The 17,706-nt window shown below is 58.0% G+C and overlaps 1 protein-coding gene across 2 annotated transcripts; it reads left to right on the top strand.

Moving 5' to 3' along the window:
* The first annotated feature begins 219 nt into the window (after window positions 1-219).
* Window positions 220-17,546, top strand: khnyn (KH and NYN domain containing). Of its 2 annotated transcripts, none has more exons than XM_069188662.1 (9): window positions 220-357; window positions 2,684-3,085; window positions 4,269-4,403; window positions 5,800-7,742; window positions 10,626-10,756; window positions 11,552-11,648; window positions 13,880-13,987; window positions 14,935-15,036; window positions 16,178-17,546. In XM_069188662.1, the coding sequence occupies exons 2-9, from the start codon at window positions 2,738-2,740 to the stop codon at window positions 16,524-16,526; spliced, it is 3,213 nt and encodes a 1,070-aa protein (XP_069044763.1). In that variant the 5' UTR covers window positions 220-357; window positions 2,684-2,737; the 3' UTR covers window positions 16,527-17,546. The 2 variants fall into 2 exon arrangements, with proteins under 2 accessions (XP_069044763.1, XP_069044762.1); XM_069188661.1 differs by having other exon boundaries at window positions 220-566.
* Window positions 17,547-17,706: the final 160 nt, after the last annotated feature.

Here is a 17,706-nt window from a genome sequence, read left to right as displayed (position 1 = left end):
ACACACACACACGGTGAAGTTGTGAGACACAGACAGACAGACACACACACACACACGGTGAAGTTGTGAGACAGAGACAGACACACACACACACGGTGAAGTTGTGAGACAGAGACAGAGACAGAGACAGACAGACACACACACACACGGCGAAGTTGTGACACGCGTTGATAAGAGCTTCGGGACGCGCCCACTCTGCAAACTAGCAGTGCGAAGTCACGCCCTCTCCTAGGTTTCGTTTTTCACAACAACAGCAGCAGTAGCAGCAGCCGCCGCCGCCGTCGTCCGACGAGCTCGGCGGACCGGGGTCTCTATTTCCAGGCGGGTGGTCTCGTCGCGGTCCACCTCGGGGTCCGGGTGAGGAGGGGATGCGTGGACTGTGACACGCGAGCGAGCGCGCGCGCGCGGGCGCGCTGCGGGGCCGGCGGCGCCACGGACGGGTCGTGGAGTTGTCTCGGAAAGTTGCGGAAGAGAGAGAGAGAGACAGACGAGCAAGCGAGCGATAACCGAAAGTCCCGACAGGAAGCGAGAGACCAGCCTCGGGTCGGCAGACCCGTTACAGCGAGGTGAGAGGGAAGACGAGGGCTTTTAATCCGGACGATTAAAACAGAGTGGCGCCTCTACCAGCGCCGGGCGATGGGCACGTACTGTACCCACGCAGGTCGGGCTGGTGACGCAGTGAGGGGGCTTGAGCCAGAGAGCGAGCCGTGGAGCTGGAAACGGCCTCGTCATGAAATCTACACATCTGAAAACTGCGACTTTCTCGATCGCAGTGCCTGGCGCGTCGCTTTCGGTTTGGGTTTCCCGATCGGGGACTTTTAAGGGCCACACGCGAGTCTTTTGAAAGGGGAGGTTCACTAGTTCGGCGGCAGCCGTGGGGAGGGCGCAGGAGCGCCACGCAGAAGCGCTTGTAGCAGCGGCTCTGTTAGAGTAGCGACATAGAGACAGTGTTGTAGCAGCAGCTACAGTCATGCTGTAGGCTATAGTAGCGGTAGTACTACTGTACTACTGTACTAGTAGATCCAGCTGGTATGAGAGTCACTGGAGTAGTGACTTCACTGATCCAGCTGGTATGAGACTGCTCAGAGGTGAGACGCTCTGGGTTCAGGGGTCAGACTCCCCTGTGCTCAGCGGTGAGACGCTCTGGGTTCGGGGGTCAGACTCCCCTGTGCTCAGCGGTGAGACGCTCTGGGTTCAGGGGTCAGACTGCCCTGTGCTCAGCGGTGAGACGCTCTGGGTTCAGGGGTCAGACTGCCCTGTGCTCAGCGGTGAGACGCTCTGGGTTCAGGGGTCAGACTCCCCTGTGCTCAGCGGTGAGACGCTCTGGGTTCAGGGGTCAGACTGCCCTGTGCTCAGTGGTGAGACGCTCTGGGTTCAGGGGTCAGACTGCCCTGTGCTCAGCGGTGAGACGCTCTGGGTTCAGGGGTCAGACTCCCCTGTGCTCAGCGGTGAGACGCTCTGGGTTCAGGGGTCAGACTCCCCTGTGCTCAGCGGTGAGACGCTCTGGGTTCAGGGGTCAGACTGCCCTGTGCTCAGCGGTGAGACGCTCTGGGTTCAGGGGTCAGACTCCCTTGTGCTCAGCGGTGAGACGCTCTGGGTTCAGGGGTCAGACTGCCCTGTGCTCAGCGGTGAGACGCTCTGGGTTCAGGGGTCAGACTGCCCTGTGCTCAGCGGTGAGACGCTCTGGGTTCAGGGGTCAGACTGCCCTGTGCTCAGCGGTGAGACGCTCTGGGTTCAGGGGTCAGACTGTCCTGTGCTCAGCGGTGAGACGCTCTGGGTTCAGGGGTCAGACTGCCCTGTGCTCAGCGGTGAGACGCTCTGGGTTCAGGGGTCAGACTGCCCTGTGCTCAGCGGTGAGACGCTCTGGGTTCAGGGGTCAGACTCCCCTGTGCTCAGCGGTGAGACTCTCTGGGGTCAGGGGTCAGACTGCCCCGTGCTCAGCGGTGAGACTCTCTGGGGTCAGGGGTCAGACTGCCCCGTGCTCAGCGGTGAGACGCTCTGGGTTCAGGGGTCAGACTACTCTGTGCTCAGCGGTGAGACGCTCTGGGTTCAGGGGTCAGACTCTCTTGTGCTCAGCGGTGAGACGCTCTGGGTTCAGGGGTCAGACTCCCTTGTGCTCAGCGGTGAGACGCTCTGGGTTCAGGGGTCAGACTGCCCTGTGCTCAGCGGTGAGACGCTCTGGGTTCAGGGGTCAGACTGCCCTGTGCTCAGTGGTGAGACGCTCTGGGTTCAGGGGTCAGACTGCCCTGTGCTCAGCGGTGAGACGCTCTGGATTCAGGGGTCAGACTGCCCTGTGCTCAGCGGTGAGACGCTCTGGGTTCAGGGGTCAGACTGCCCTGTGCTCAGCGGTGAGACGCTCTGGGTTCAGGGGTCAGACTGCCCTGTGCTCAGCGGTGAGACGCTCTGGGTTCAGGGGTCAGACTGCTCTGTGCTCAGCGGTGAGACGCTCTGGGTTCAGGGGTCAGACTCTCTTGTGCTCAGCGGTGAGACGCTCTGGGTTCAGGGGTCAGACTGCCCTGTGCTCAGCGGTGAGATGCTCTGGGTTCAGGGTCTGAGCCTGGGCTGGGCTTGTCAGCAGCGGACTTGAAGTGGTGCTTGCCGCAGAGCTCCAGAGGATGTGGGAGGGGCTGAGCAGAGAGTTTGACCTATTTCCTGTCTTCTGCGCCCTCCTCTCCCCCTGCAGCCAATCCGCTTCGTCCTCTATGACTGCACTTCCTGCCACGCCCACACGGACCACATGGCGATGTTCCTCCTGTCCCGTGGGCCCGGGCTCCAGGACGCTGACCGGAACGCAGGGGTGACCCAAGGGGGATCTCGGGGAGATGGGAGGCACCCCGCCAGAGGAGAGGGCATGGAGGAAGAGGAGGAGGAGGAGGAAGAGGAGGTGCTGGACGAGTTCACCGTGCCTGCGGTCGTGCGGGCCACCCTGACCTCGCTCAGGCCCACCCTGCTGCGGGTTTTTGGGGTGTCACTGTGCTTCGATGAGGTGGGGGGCCCGGCAGAGCTGGCAGGAGGGTCTGCCTGCAGCGACACCCAGATGTGGCTCCAGCTGCAGGGCCAGAGAAGAGGCGTGGGGTCAGCCAAGGTCAGGAAGTGTGATTTATTAGATTAACCCCTCTCTCTCAGTGCAGTGTTAATGTACTGGAGTGTCCAGTCAGTGTGTCTGTATGAACCCCTCTCTCTCAGTGCAGTGTTAATGTACTGGAGTGTCCAGTCAGTCAGTGTGTCTGTATGAACCCCTCTCTCTCAGTGCAGTGTTAATGTACTGGAGTGTCCAGTCAGTGTGTCTGTATGAACCCCTCTCTCTCAGTGCAGTGTTAATGTACTGGAGTGTCCAGTCAGTCAGTGTGTCTGTATGAACCCCTCTCTCTCAGTGCAGTGTTAATGTACTGGAGTGTCCAGTCAGTGTGTCTGTATGAACCCCTCTCTCTCAGTGCAGTGTTAATGTACTGGAGTGTCCAGTCAGTCAGTGTGTCTGTATGAACCCCTCTCTCTCAGTGCAGTGTTAATGTACTGGAGTGTCCAGTCAGTCAGTGTGTCTGTATGAACCCCTCTCTCTCAGTGCAGTGTTAATGTACTGGAGTGTCCAGTCAATCAGTGTGTCTGTATGAACCCCTCTCTCTCAGTGCAGTGTTAATGTACTGGAGTGTCCAGTCAGTCAGTGTGTCTGTATGAACCCCTCTCTCTCAGTGCAGTGTTAATGTACTGGAGTGTCCAGTCAGTCAGTGTGTCTGTATGAACCCCTCTCTCTCAGTGCAGTGTTAATGTACTGGAGTGTCCAGTCAGTGTGTCTGTATGAACCCCTCTCTCTCAGTGCAGTGTTAATGTACTGGAGTGTCCAGTCAGTCGGTGTGTCTGTATGAACCCCTCTCTCTCAGTGCAGTGTTAATGTACTGGAGTGTCCAGTCAGTGTGTCTGTATGAACCCCTCTCTCTCAGTGCAGTGTTAATGTACTGGAGTGTCCAGTCAGTCAGTGAGTCTGTATGAACCCCTCTCTCTCAGTGCAGTGTTAATGTAAAGGAGTGTCCAGTCAGTCAGTGTGTCTGTATGAACCCCTCTCTCTCAGTGCAGTGTTAATGTACTGGAGTGTCCAGTCAGTCAGTGTGTCTGTATGAACCCCTCTCTCTCAGTGCAGTGTTAATGTACTGGAGTGTCCAGTCAGTCAGTGTGTCTGTATGAACCCCTCTCTCTCAGTGCAGTGTTAATGTACTGGAGTGTCCAGTCAGTGTGTCTGTATGAACCCCTCTCTCCCTCCTGTTCTTCCTCAGGTGTTTATTAAAGGGGTGGTGAGTGTGGAAGATCAGCAGGAAGTGACATATCCTCAGGGCCTTCACTGTGTGTTTGTTGGGGCCCGGGGGCTGTTCCTGGACTGCCTGATCAGAAACACCTCTGCCTACGTCGTGGTGAGTGACATGACCATGCCAGGACTGGACAGGTGTTGGAGATGTAGTAGACACTTTAAAGCTACATAAATCTGTCTCCCTAACCTTTCTACTTCTCTCCTCTCTCCCCTGGCTTACTGTGTCTCTTTCCATCTTTTTCCCCTCTTGACTCCCTCTCTCCTTTCTCCTTTTTCCCTCCTCTCCCTGCTCCTCTCCCTGTCCCTCTCCCTCTCCCTGCCCCTCTCCCTCTCCCTCTCCCTGCCCCTCTCCCTGCCCCTCTCCCTGCCCCTCTCCCTGCTCCTCTCCCTGCCCCTCTCCCTGCTCCTCTCCCTGCCCCTCTCCCTGCTCCTCTCCCTGCTCCTCTCCCTGCCCCTCTCCCTGCCCCTCTCCCTGCCCCTCTCCCTGCCCCTCTCCCTGCTCCTCTCCCTGCCCCTCTCCCTGCTCCTCTCCCTGCCCCTCTCCCTCTCCCTCTCCCTGCCCCTCTCCCTGCCCCTCTCCCTGCTCCTCTCCCTGCCCCTCTCCCTGCTCCTCTCCCTGCCCCTCTCCCTGCTCCTCTCCCTGCTCCTCTCCCTGCCCCTCTCCCTGCTCCTCTCCCTGCCCCTCTCCCTCTCCCTCTCCCTCTCCCTCTCCCTGCCCCTCTCCCTGCTCCTCTCCCTGCCCCTCTCCCTGCTCCTCTCCCTGCTCCTCTCCCTGCCCCTCTCCCTCTCCCTGCTCCTCTCCCTGCCCCTCTCCCTGCCCCTCTCCCTCTCCCTGCTCCTCTCCCTCTCCCTGCCCCTCTCCCTCTCCCTGCCCCTCTCCCTGCCCCTCTCCCTGCTCCTCTCCCTGCCCCTCTCCCTCTCCCTGCTCCTCTCCCTGCCCCTCTCCCTGCCCCTCTCCCTCTCCCTGCTCCTCTCCCTCTCCCTGCCCCTCTCCCTCTCCCTGCTCCTCTCCCTCTCCCTGCCCCTCTCCCTGCCCCTCTCCCTGCCCCTCTCCCTGCTCCTCTCCCTGCTCCTCTCCCTGCCCCTCTCCCTGCTCCTCTCCCTGCCCCTCTCCCTCTCCCTCTCCCTGCCCCTCTCCCTGCTCCTCTCCCTGCCCCTCTCCCTGCTCCTCTCCCTCTCCCTGCTCCTCTCCCTGCCCCTCTCCCTGCCCCTCTCCCTCTCCCTGCTCCTCTCCCTCTCCCTGCCCCTCTCCCTCTCCCTGCTCCTCTCCCTGCCCCTCTCCCTGCTCCTCTCCCTGCCCCTCTCCCTCTCCCTGCTCCTCTCCCTGCCCCTCTCCCTGCCCCTCTCCCTCTCCCTGCCCCTCTCCCTCTCCCTGCTCCTCTCCCTGCCCCTCTCCCTGCCCCTCTCCCTGCCCCCCTCCCTGCCCCCCTCCCTGCTCCTCTCCCTCTCCCTGCCCCTCTCCCTTCTCCTCTCCCTGCCCCTCTCCCTGTCTCCCCCAGGTCGGTTCCCCGGGGTGCCTGCTGGTGTCGGGGCTGATGGAGCCGGTGATGCAGGCCTACACGCTGGTCCTGGACCTGGTGGACAAGTACCAGGGCACCCAGAGCCAGGCCCCCGACCCCCGGGGGGCCGCGGCCGGCGACCCCCAGGACGTGCGCAGGGCCTTCCGGGCGCTGGTGGAGGCGCACGAGGACCGGCACTCCATGGACCTCCTCCTGCTGCCGGGGCCGGCCAAGGAGGTCCTGCTGGAGCTGCTCGGGGGGTCCTGCCGCTCGGCAGGGCCGGCGGGAGGGGCCGGGGGGGCCCGGCCGGGCCTGGAGGGGGCCCCTCCTTCCGGGCCGGGGCCCGGGTGGGACGGGAGAGGGGGGATCCCCGGAGCGCGGGTGGCGGAAGAGTCGACGGACCCCTCGCTGGGCGAGGAGGAGGAGGAGGCGCCGGGCGCTGGGGAGGAGGGCGCCCTCCTCTCGTCCGGCTCGCAGGAGGAGTTCGGCCTGCTGCTCACGTTCTTCACCGCCATGGGCTACGGCGAGGGCGTGGTGCAGCGGGTCCTGGCCAGAACCGGGCCCCGGGAGGCCTCCCAGATCCTGGACCTGGTCCAGCAGGAGCAGGACGGGGACCCCCCCCCGGAGGAGCTGGGCGGGGGCGGGGAGGCGGGCGACTTCGTGATGGGCATCCTGCGCTCGGCGGCGGCCAGCTGCGGCTACGCGGAGGAGGACGTCCTGCGGGCGTGCAGCGCCATGCCGGGCTCGGGCGGCGGGCTCTCCGCCGGGCAGCTCCTGCTGCAGCTCCAGGCCGAGGCCGAGGCGCAGGGAGGGGCCGGGAGAGAGGCGGGGCCCGGGGAGGGGGGCGGGGAGAGGAGGGAGTGGGCGGGGCTCGGCGATGCAGGCAGCGAGGTGGGGAAGTGGGCGGGGCTTGGGGTGGGCGGGGAGAGGCGGACGGGGGCCGGGCTGGGTGAGGAGAGGGGGCAGCGGGCGGGGCTCGAGGAGGTGGGGGGCGGGGAGAGGAGGGAGTGGGCGGGGCTCGGCGATGCGGGCAGCGAGGTGGGGAAGTGGGCGGGGCTTGAAGTGGGCGGGGAGAGGCGGATGGGGGCCGGGCTGGGTGAGGCAGGCGAGGAGAGGGGGCAGCGGGCGGGGCTTGAGGAGGTGGGGGGCGGGGAGAAGAGGGAGTGGGCGGGGCTCAACAATGTGGGTGGTGAGATGGGGAAGTGGGCGGGGCTTGGAGTGGGCGGGGAGAGGCGGGCGGGGGCCGGGCTGGGCGAGGAGAGGGGGCAGTGGGCGGGGCTCGGGGAGCTGGGCGAGGAGAGGGGGCAGCGGGCGAGGCTCGGGGAGCTGGGCGAGGAGAGGGGGAGAGAGCGAGATCGCAGGAGAGGTGTTGATCCGGAGGGCTTCGGTTCCACGAGCCGCGGCCGACCGGGGTTTGACGCGGGACAGCCGGAGTGGGGAGGAGGAGGAGGAGGAGGGGGCCGCGAGTACCCGCCGGACATTCCTGACCGCCGGGACTGCCCCCGGCCTGAACGCTCGGCCAGCCAGGCCCCGGAGCCACCGCGCGGGACCCCGATTCCTCCGGGGGTCTCCCCACCAGACTCGGGCCTGCGGACCGGCGGGTCCGGCCTCAGGGGAGACGCGAGGTCTCCCAGGAGGAGGGCCAGTCGCTCGGCTGCCCCCGCGGTGAAGGGCCCCCCACGGCGCACCTACCCCAAATCCCTCCAGGACCTCTCTCCCGCCCAGAGCCCCGACCCCCTCCTCCCAGCCCCCCTGCCCCCGGAGACCCAGGCTGCTCCTGCGGGGAGGGGAAGGAGGCGGGGGGGGGCCATGAAGACCGCTGTCACGGGGCCCCAGCGTTACCAGGAAGTACTGCAGACCCCCTTTGACCTCCGGCTGACGGATGCCCCCGGTAACCCCAACCTGCGTCAGATCATCATCGACGGCAGCAACGTGGCCATGAGGTGAGAAAGCATCTGTATGAACCCCTCTCTCTCAGTGCAGTGTTAATGTACTGGAGTGTCCAGTCAGTCAGTGTGTCTGTATGAACCCCTCTCTCTCAGTGCAGTGTTAATGTACTGGAGTGTCCAGTCAGTCAGTGTGTCTGTATGAACCCCTCTCTCTCAGTGCAGTGTTAATGTACTGGAGTGTCCAGTCAGTCAGTGTGTCTGTATGAACCCCTCTCTCTCAGTGCAGTGTTAATGTACTGGAGTGTCCAGTCAGTCAGTGTGTCTGTATGAACCCCTCTCTCTCAGTGCAGTGTTAATGTACTGGAGTGTCCAGTCAGTGTGTCTGTATGAACCCCTCTCTCTCAGTGCAGTGTTAATGTACTGGAGTGTCCAGTCAGTCAGTGTGTCTGTATGAACCCCTCTCTCTCAGTGCAGTGTTAATGTACTGGAGTGTCCAGTCAGTCAGTGTGTCTGTATGAACCCCTCTCTCTCAGTGCAGTGTTCATGTACTGGAGTGTCCAATCAGTCAGTGTGTCTGTATGAACCCCTCTCTCTCAGGGCAGTGTTAATGTACTGGAGTGTCCAGTCAGTCAGTGTGTCTGTATGAACCCCTCTCTTTCAGTGCAGTGTTAATGTACTGGAGTGTCCAGTCAGTCAGTGTGTCTGTATGAACCCCTCTCTCTCAGTGCAGTGTTAATGTACTGGAGTGTCCAGTCAGTGTGTCTGTATGAACCCCTCTCTCTCAGTGCAGTGTTAATGTACTGGAGTGTCCAGTCAGTCAGTGTGTCTGTATGAACCCCTCTCTCTCAGTGCAGTGTTAATGTACTGGAGTGTCCAGTCAGTCAGTGTGTCTGTATGAACCCCTCTCTCTCAGTGCAGTGTTAATGTACTGGAGTGTCCAGTCAGTCAGTGTGTCTGTATGAACCCCTCTCTCTCAGTGCAGTGTTAATGTACTGGAGTGTCCAGTCAGTGTGTCTGTATGAACCCCTCTCTCTCAGTGCAGTGTTAATGTACTGGAGTGTCCAGTCAGTCAGTGTGTCTGTATGAACCCCTCTCTCTCAGTGCAGTGTTAATGTACTGGAGTGTCCAGTCAGTGTGTCTGTATGAACCCCTCTCTCTCAGTGCAGTGTTAATGGACTGGAGTGTCCAGTCAGTCAGTGTGTCTGTATGAACCCCTCTCTCTCAGTGCAGTGTTAATGTACTGGAGTGTCCAGTCAGTCAGTGTGTCTGTATGAACCCCTCTCTCTCAGTGCAGTGTTCATGTACTGGAGTGTCCAGTCAGTCAGTGTGTCTGTATGAACCCCTCTCTCTCAGGGCAGTGTTAATGTACTGGAGTGTCCAGTCAGTCAGTGTGTCTGTATGAACCCCTCTCTTTCAGTGCAGTGTTAATGTACTGGAGTGTCCAGTCAGTCAGTGTGTCTGTATGAACCCCTCTCTCTCAGTGCAGTGTTAATGTACTGGAGTGTCCAGTCAGTGTGTCTGTATGAACCCCTCTCTCTCAGTGCAGTGTTAATGTACTGGAGTGTCCAGTCAGTCAGTGTGTCTGTATGAACCCCTCTCTCTCAGTGCAGTGTTAATGTACTGGAGTGTCCAGTCAGTCAGTGTGTCTGTATGAACCCCTCTCTCTCAGTGCAGTGTTAATGTACTGGAGTGTCCAGTCAGTCAGTGTGTCTGTATGAACCCCTCTCTCTCAGTGCAGTGTTAATGTACTGGAGTGTCCAGTCAGTGTGTCTGTATGAACCCCTCTCTCTCAGTGCAGTGTTAATGTACTGGAGTGTCCAGTCAGTCAGTGTGTCTGTATGAACCCCTCTCTCTCAGTGCAGTGTTAATGTACTGGAGTGTCCAGTCAGTCAGTGTGTCTGTATGAACCCCTCTCTCTCAGTGCAGTGTTAATGGACTGGAGTGTCCAGTCAGTCAGTGTGTCTGTATGAACCCCTCTCTCTCAGTGCAGTGTTAATGTACTGGAGTGTCCAGTCAGTCAGTGTGTCTGTATGAACCCCCCTCTCTCAGTGCAGTGTTAATGTACTGGAGTGTCCAGTCAGTCAGTGTGTCTGTATGAACCCCTCTCTCTCAGTGCAGTGTTAATGTACTGGAGTGTCCAGTCAGTCAGTGTGTCTGTATGAACCCCCCTCTCTCAGTGCAGTGTTAATGTACTGGAGTGTCCAGTCAGTCAGTGTGTCTGTATGAACCCCTCTCTCTCAGTGCAGTGTTAATGTACTGGAGTGTCCAGTCAGTCAGTGTGTCTGTATGAACCCCCCTCTCTCAGTGCAGTGTTAATGTACTGGAGTGTCCAGTCAGTGTGTCTGTATGAACCCCTCTCTCTCAGTGCAGTGTTAATGTACTGGAGTGTCCAGTCAGTCAGTGTGTCTGTATGAACCCCTCTCTCTCAGTGCAGTGTTAATGTACTGGAGTGTCCAGTCAGTCACTGTGTCTGTATGAACCCCTCTCTCTCAGTGCAGTGTTAATGTACTGGAGTGTCCAGTCACTCAGTGTGTCTGTATGAACCCCTCTCTCTCAGTGCAGTGTTAATGTACTGGAGTGTCCAGTCAGTGTGTCTGTATGAACCCCTCTCTCTCAGTGCAGTGTTCATGTACTGGAGTGTCCAGTCACTCAGTGTGTCTGTATGAACCCCTCTCTCTCAGTGCAGTGTTAATGTACTGGAGTGTCCAGTCAGTGTGTCTGTATGAACCCCTCTCTCTCAGTGCAGTGTTAATGTACTGGAGTGTCCAGTCAGTCAGTGTGTCTGTATGAACCCCTCTCTCTCAGTGCAGTGTTAATGTACTGGAGTGTCCAGTCAGTCAGTGTGTCTGTATGAACCCCTCTCTCTCAGTGCAGTGTTAATATACTGGAGTGTCCAGTCAGTCAGTGTGTCTGTATTAACCCCTCTCTCTCTCTCAGTCATGGTCTGGGTCATTTCTTCTCCTGCCGGGGGATTGCTCTGGCTGTCCAGTACTTCTGGAACCGGGGTCACCGCAAGATCACGACCTTTGTCCCGCAGTGGAGGCTGAAGAAGGACCCGAAGGTCAAAGGTAAGACGCCCCGGAGCGGTGTGAAGTCAGGGTGTCGTTGGGCGGGGGGTGGGGCCGTCCCCCTGGACTCACGCTGTCCCATGCCACCCCGTGTCTCTGCCTGCCTGCCTGCCTGTCACCTTTCTTCAACCTGTCTGTCTGCCTGTCTGCCTTCTTCAGTCTGTCAGTCTGTCAGTCTGTCTGCCTGTCTGTCAGCTTTCTTCAACCTGCCTGTCTGCCTGTCTGCCTTCTTCAGTCTGTCTGCCTTCTTCAGTCTGTCTGCCTGTCTGCCTGTCTGCCTTCTTCAGTCTGTCTGCCTGCCTGCCTGTCAGCTTTCTTCAACCTGTCTGTCTGCCTGTCTGCCTTCTTCAGTCTGTCTGCCTGTCTGCCTGCCTGCCTGTCAGCTTTCTTCAACCTGTCTGCCTGCCTGTCTGCCTTCTTCAGTCTGTCTGCCTGTCTGCCTGTCTGCCTGCCTGCCTGTCAGCTTTCTTCAACCTGCCTGTCTGCCTGTCTGCCTGTCTGCCTGTCTGCCTTCTTCAGTCTGTCTGCCTGTCTGCCTGCCTGCCTGTCAGCTTTCTTCAACCTGTCTGTCTGCCTGTCTGCCTGCCTACCTGTCAGCTTTCTTCAACCTGCCTGTCTGCCTGTCTGCCTGTCTGCCTTCTTCAGCCTGTCTGCCTGTCTGCCTGTCTTTGCGCTTGGTTTCACCCCGCTGTCTCAGACCGCTGCCCTCGGGTGGGATCCTGCAGTGTCAGGGAAGCTGCTGTGGCTGCTTGTAAACCTGTCCTGTGGTCTTTGTCCATCTGCCCACCTGTCCAGAGCAACACTACCTGACGGAGCTGCAGAACCTGGGCCTGCTGTCCCTCACCCCCTCCCGGGAGATCATGGGGAAGAGGATCAGCAGCTATGACGACAGGTGGGTCGGCTGCTGTTTTTTGCATATAGGATCTCCAGTTATTTTAGACACATTCTTTCCTGCTTGTTCCCAATTTGTAATTCTCTAGCTGTTGATCAGCGCAGCGTGATGGCTGTGGTCTTCCCATTCCGCCTGGGGAGAGAGAGGGGGCCTGCTCAGTCCTGTCCGGACTCCGTCTGCCCCTCCTCTCACGCACACACCCATCAGAGACCACTCCTCTTCTGTCTCTCCCACCCATCAGAGACCCCTCCTCTTCTGTCACACCCACCCATCAGAGACCACTCCTCTTCTGTCTCTCCCACCCATCAGAGACCACTCCTCTTCTGTCTCTCCCACCCATCAGAGACCACTCCTCTTCTGTCTCTCCCACCCGTCAGAGACCACTCCTCTTCTGTCACACCCACCCATCAGAGACCACTCCTCTTCTGTCTCTCCCACCCGTCAGAGACCACTCCTCTTCTGTCACACCCACCCATCAGAGACCACTCCTCTTCTGTCACACCCACCCATCAGAGACCACTCCTCTTCTGTCTCTCCCACCCATCAGAGACCCCTCCTCTTCTGTCTCTCCCACCCATCAGAGACCCCTCCTCTTCTGTCACACCCACCCATCAGAGACCACTCCTCTTCTGTCTCTCCCACCCATCAGAGACCACTCCTCTTCTGTCTCTCCCACCCATCAGAGACCACTCCTCTTCTGTCTCTCCCACCCATCAGAGACCACTCCTCTTCTGTCACACCCACCCATCAGAGACCACTCCTCTTCTGTCTCTCCCACCCATCAGAGACCCCTCCTCTTCTGTCTCTCCCATCCATCAGAGACCCCTCCTCTTCTGTCTCTCCCACCCATCAGAGACCACTCCTCTTCTGTCTCTCCCACCCATCAGAGACCACTCCTCTTCTGTCTCTCCCACCCATCAGAGACCACTCCTCTTCTGTCTCTCCCACCCATCAGAGACCACTCCTCTTCTGTCACACCCACCCATCAGAGACCACTCCTCTTCTGTCTCTCCCACCCATCAGAGACCACTCCTCTTCTGTCACACCCACCCGTCAGAGACCACTCCTCTTCTGTCACACCCACCTATCAGAGACCACTCCTCTTCTGTCTCTCCCACCTGTCAGAGACCACTCCTCTTCTGTCACACCCACCCATCAGAGACCCCTCCTCTTCTGTCTCTCCCACCCATCAGAGACCACTCCTCTTCTGTCACAAACACCCATCAGAGACCACTCCTCTTCTGTCTCTCCCACCCATCAGAGACCACTCCTCTTCTGTCTCTCCCACCCATCAGAGACCCCTCCTCTTCTGTCTCTCCCACCCATCAGAGACCACTCCTCTTCTGTCACACCCACCCATCAGAGACCACTCCTCTTCTGTCTCTCCCACCCGTCAGAGACCACTCCTCTTCTGTCTCTCCCACCCATCAGAGACCCCTTGTCTTCTGTAACACCCACCCATCAGAGACCACTCCTCTTCTGTCACACCCACCCATCAGAGACCACTCCTCTACTGTCTCTCCCACCCATCAGAGACCACTCCTCTTCTGTCTCTCCCACCCATCAGAGACCACTCCTCTTCTGTCTCTCCCACCCATCAGAGACCCCTCCTCTTCTGTCTCTCCCACCCATCAGAGACCCCTCCTCTTCTGTCACACCCACCCATCAGAGACCACTCCTCTTCTGTCACACCCACCCATCAGAGACCACTCCTCTTCTGTCTCTCCCACCCATCAGAGACCACTCCTCTTCTGTCTCTCCCACCCATCAGAGACCCCTCCTCTTCTGTCACACCCACCCATCAGAGACCACTCCTCTTCTGTCACACCCACCCATCAGAGACCACTCCTCTTCTGTCTCTCCCACCCGTCAGAGACCACTCCTCTTCTGTCACACCCACCCATCAGAGACCACTCCTCTTCTGTCACACCCACCCATCAGAGACCACTCCTCTTCTGTCTCTCCCACCCATCAGAGACCACTCCTCTTCTGTCTCTCCCACCCGTCAGAGACCACTCCTCTTCTGTCACACCCACCCATCAGAGACCACTCCTCTTCAGTCACACCCACCCATCAGAGACCACTCCTCTTGTCTCTCCCACCCATCAGAGACCACTCCTCTTGTCTGGTCTGAGTGTAAATGACCGTAGTGCCCTGCTCTGACCAGAGGGGCTCATGACCAGACACAGTTCGGTGATTACGAAACCCCTGTGCTTCTCTCTGTGCCTCAGGTTCATGCTCCAGCTGGCCCAGCAGACTGATGGAGTGGTTGTGACAAACGACAACCTCAGAGACCTGGTAGATGAGTCTCCTGCATTTAGGAACATAATCAAGAAGAGGTAAAGTGAAAAAGAACTCAACATCTTGTCTGTATGAACCCCTCTCTCTCAGGGCAGTGTTAATGTACTGGAGTGTCCAGTCAGTCAGTGTGTCTGTATGAACCCCTCTCTCTCAGTGCAGTGTTAATGTACTGGAGTGTCCAGTCAGTCAGTGTGTCTGTATGAACCCCTCTCTCTCAGTGCAGTGTTAATGTACTGGAGTGTCCAGTCAGTCAGTGTGTCTGTATGAACCCCTCTCTCTCAGTGCAGTGTTAATGTACTGGAGTGTCCAGTCAGTCAGTGTGTCTGTATGAACCCCTCTCTCTCAGCGCAGTGTTAATGTACTGGAGTGTCCAGTCAGTCAGTGTGTCTGTATGAACCCCTCTCTCTCAGTGCAGTGTTCATGTACTGGAGTGTCCAGTCAGTCAGTGTGTCTGTATGAACCCCTCTCTCTCAGCACAGTGTTCATGTACTGGAGTGTCCAGTCAGTCAGTGTGTCTGTATGAACCCCTCTCTCTCAGTGCAGTGTTAATGTACTGGAGTGTCCAGTCAGTCAGTGTGTCTGTATGAACCCCTCTCTCACAGTGCAGTGTTAATGTACTGGAGTGTCCAGTCAGTCAGTGTGTCTATATGAACCCCTCTCTCTCAGTGCAGTGTTAATGTACTGGAGTGTCCAGTCAGCCAGTGTGTCTGTATGAACCCCTCTCTCACAGTGCAGTGTTAATGTACTGGAGTGTCCAGTCAGTCAGTGTGTCTGTATGAACCCCTCTCTCTCAGCGCAGTGTTAATGTACTGGAGTGTCCAGTCAGTCAGTGTGTCTGTATGAACCCCTCTCTCTCAGTGCAGTGTTAATGTACTGGAGTGTCCAGTCAGTCAGTGTGTCTGTATGAACCCCTCTCTCTCAGTGCAGTGTTAATGTACTGGAGTGTCCAGTCAGTCAGTGTGTCTTATGAACCCCTCTCCTCCAGGTTGCTCCAGTACACATTTGCTGGGGATCACTTCATGGTTCCTGATGACCCCTTGGGACGAGGGGGACCCCACTTGGATGTCTTCCTCTCCTTTGAGCACAGGTAACCCAGACACATGGAAGACCTTTGTAGCAAACGCAGACACCCTAAAATATACACAAGGATCCCCAACGATTCCCGACACACAGAGACACCCCCAACTAACACACAGAGATACCTCCAATCAGCACACAGAGAATCCCCAAAAGACAGAGACACACCCAAACCAAGCACACCGAGACACCCCCAAACCACACACAAAGGGAATCCCCAGTACAGAGATACCCCCAAACCATACACACACAGGGAATCCCCAACACACAGAGACACCCCCAAACCACACACAACAAAATCCCCAGTACAGAGACACCCCCACACCATACACACACAGAGACACCCCCAAACCACACACAGAGACACCCCCAAACCACACACACAGGGAATCCCCAATACAGAGACACCCCCAAACCACACACATAGGGAATCCCCAGTACAGAAATACCCCCAAACCATACACACACAGAGACACGCCCAAACCATACACACACAGACACCCCCAAACCACACACAACAAAATCCCCAGTACAGAGACACCCCTATACCATACACACACAGAGACACCCCCAAACTACACACAACAAAATCCCCAGTACAGAGACACCCCTATACCATACACACACAGACACCCCCAAACCACACACAACAAAATCCCCAGTACAGAGACACCCCTATACCATACACACACAGAGACACCCCCAAACTACACACAACAAAATCCCCAGTACAGAGACAGCCCCATACCATACACACACACAGACACCCCCAAACCACACACACAGAGACACCCCCAAACCACACACACAGGGAATCCCCAACACACAGACACTCCCAAACCACACACAACAAAATCCCCAGTACAGAGACACCCCTATACCATACACACACAGAGACACCCCCAAACCACACACAACAAAATCCCCCGTACAGAGACACCCCCATACCATACACACACAGAGACACCCCCAAACCACACACACAGGGAATCCCCAACACACAGAGACACCCCCAAACCACACACACAGAGACACCCCAGCACACTCGACTGCTGTCGCGTTCATGTCGAATCCCCTTCAATCCCATGAGCACCCTGGGGCCCTGTGCTGGTGGGGTCACCTGCTCCTCTCTCTCTCCCCGTCTCTCTCAGGCCTCCTGTCACCGGCAGCCACACCTTCGCAGGCCCACTGGCGGCGACAGGAGCCTCCTCCTCCCACAGCCCCCCGCCGCGCAGCCAGTCCGAGGTGCTGCAGTACCGCGACCGAGCCCCAGGGGGCGCCTCTGCCGCCGCCGCGCAGGCCCGGGAGCGGCCCCCGGGGGCCGCCGGCGAGCCGGGCCGGGACAGGAGCGCGGCGGAGACCGACAGGCTGAGGCTCCGGCTGCTGGAGGTCTTCCCCGAGCAGGACAGCGCCGTGCAGCTGGCCCTGAACTTTAACCCCACGTTGCGAGACGTCAACGATCTGTCGTACGTCATCCTCGGCCTGCAGGCGGGGGAGTAGCGCGCGGGGGGGAGGGGGTGGTGGTCGGGGTGTTAAAGCACTATGCGTGAGACACCCCCAGACAGAAGACACCTCCGCTCTGGAAGCTGTCCAGACACCAGCAGCCAGATGCATTGTGGGCTGGAAGGCCTGGCCCACGCTGACGGGCCAAAGGACCTCGAAACTCTTTCGTCTTAACGCAGAGGAGAGCCACAGGGGGGCGCCATTCGAGTATGTAAAAGCAGGCGTGGACCCGGGGGAGCAAGTGAAATCTATCGGGAGCTGCGTTTGAAAACTGGGAACAGGACTCTTTTCTTTACACAGAGGGTGGTGGAGGTGGGGAACAAGCCGCCCAGCCATGTTGTTGAAGCCGATACCCTGGCTTCTCTCCAGACACAGCTGGGTGAGCTCCTCCAGTCAGGACAGGAGGCCCTTCTTTACACAGAGGGTGGTGGGGGTGGGGAACAAGCCGCCCAGCCATGTTGTTGAAGCCGATACCCTGGCTTCTCTCCAGACGCAGCTGGGTGAGACCCCCCCAGTCAGGACAGGAGGCTCTTTACACAGAGGGTGGTGGGGGTGGGGAGCAAGATGAAGTTGTTGCTTCTCTCCAGACCCAGCTGGATGGAATCCAGGGAATCACATAATTGATAATGGACAAACAGGTGGGATGGCAGGATGGTCCCTCTCCTCTGTACCTGCTCTTCAGGTCTTACTGATGTCTGACGTTTCCAGCCCAGCCCTGCGCTCGGAACACGTCCTGCTCCCCACCGATTCAGGATTTCAAATACATTTTGTAAACCAGGCCGACATCGAGAATGGGGGCCAACGCTTACAGCTGTAGTGGCTGACCTTGTCTTGCGGGGTTCGTCTCTGTGAATCGGCGTGTTCAGGCTGCCTGTGTTTAAAAGTGGGGGGCAGTTTTTTTGTCGAGCAGTGATTGCCGATTGCACTGGTGTGGAAGTACATATTTATTGACAGATTTCATTTCTAATTGAAATTGGGTTTAAAATCTGATGTTTTATTAAAAAGAATTTAAACTGATTTGTTTTTATCTCACATTTGACTATTGACCATATGCACAATATATACTGTGTGTACAGTGTGTCCAGTAAGAGTCTGTACAGGGGTGTGTGTGTGTGTGTACAGTGTGTCCACTAAGAGTCTGTACAGGTGTGTGTGTGTATACAGTGTGTCCAGTAAG

This window comes from Lepisosteus oculatus, chromosome 4, assembly GCF_040954835.1.
Source record: "Lepisosteus oculatus isolate fLepOcu1 chromosome 4, fLepOcu1.hap2, whole genome shotgun sequence".
Taxonomy (NCBI): Eukaryota; Metazoa; Chordata; class Actinopteri; order Semionotiformes; family Lepisosteidae; genus Lepisosteus; species Lepisosteus oculatus.
This window is presented reverse-complemented; position numbering and strand designations above follow the sequence as displayed.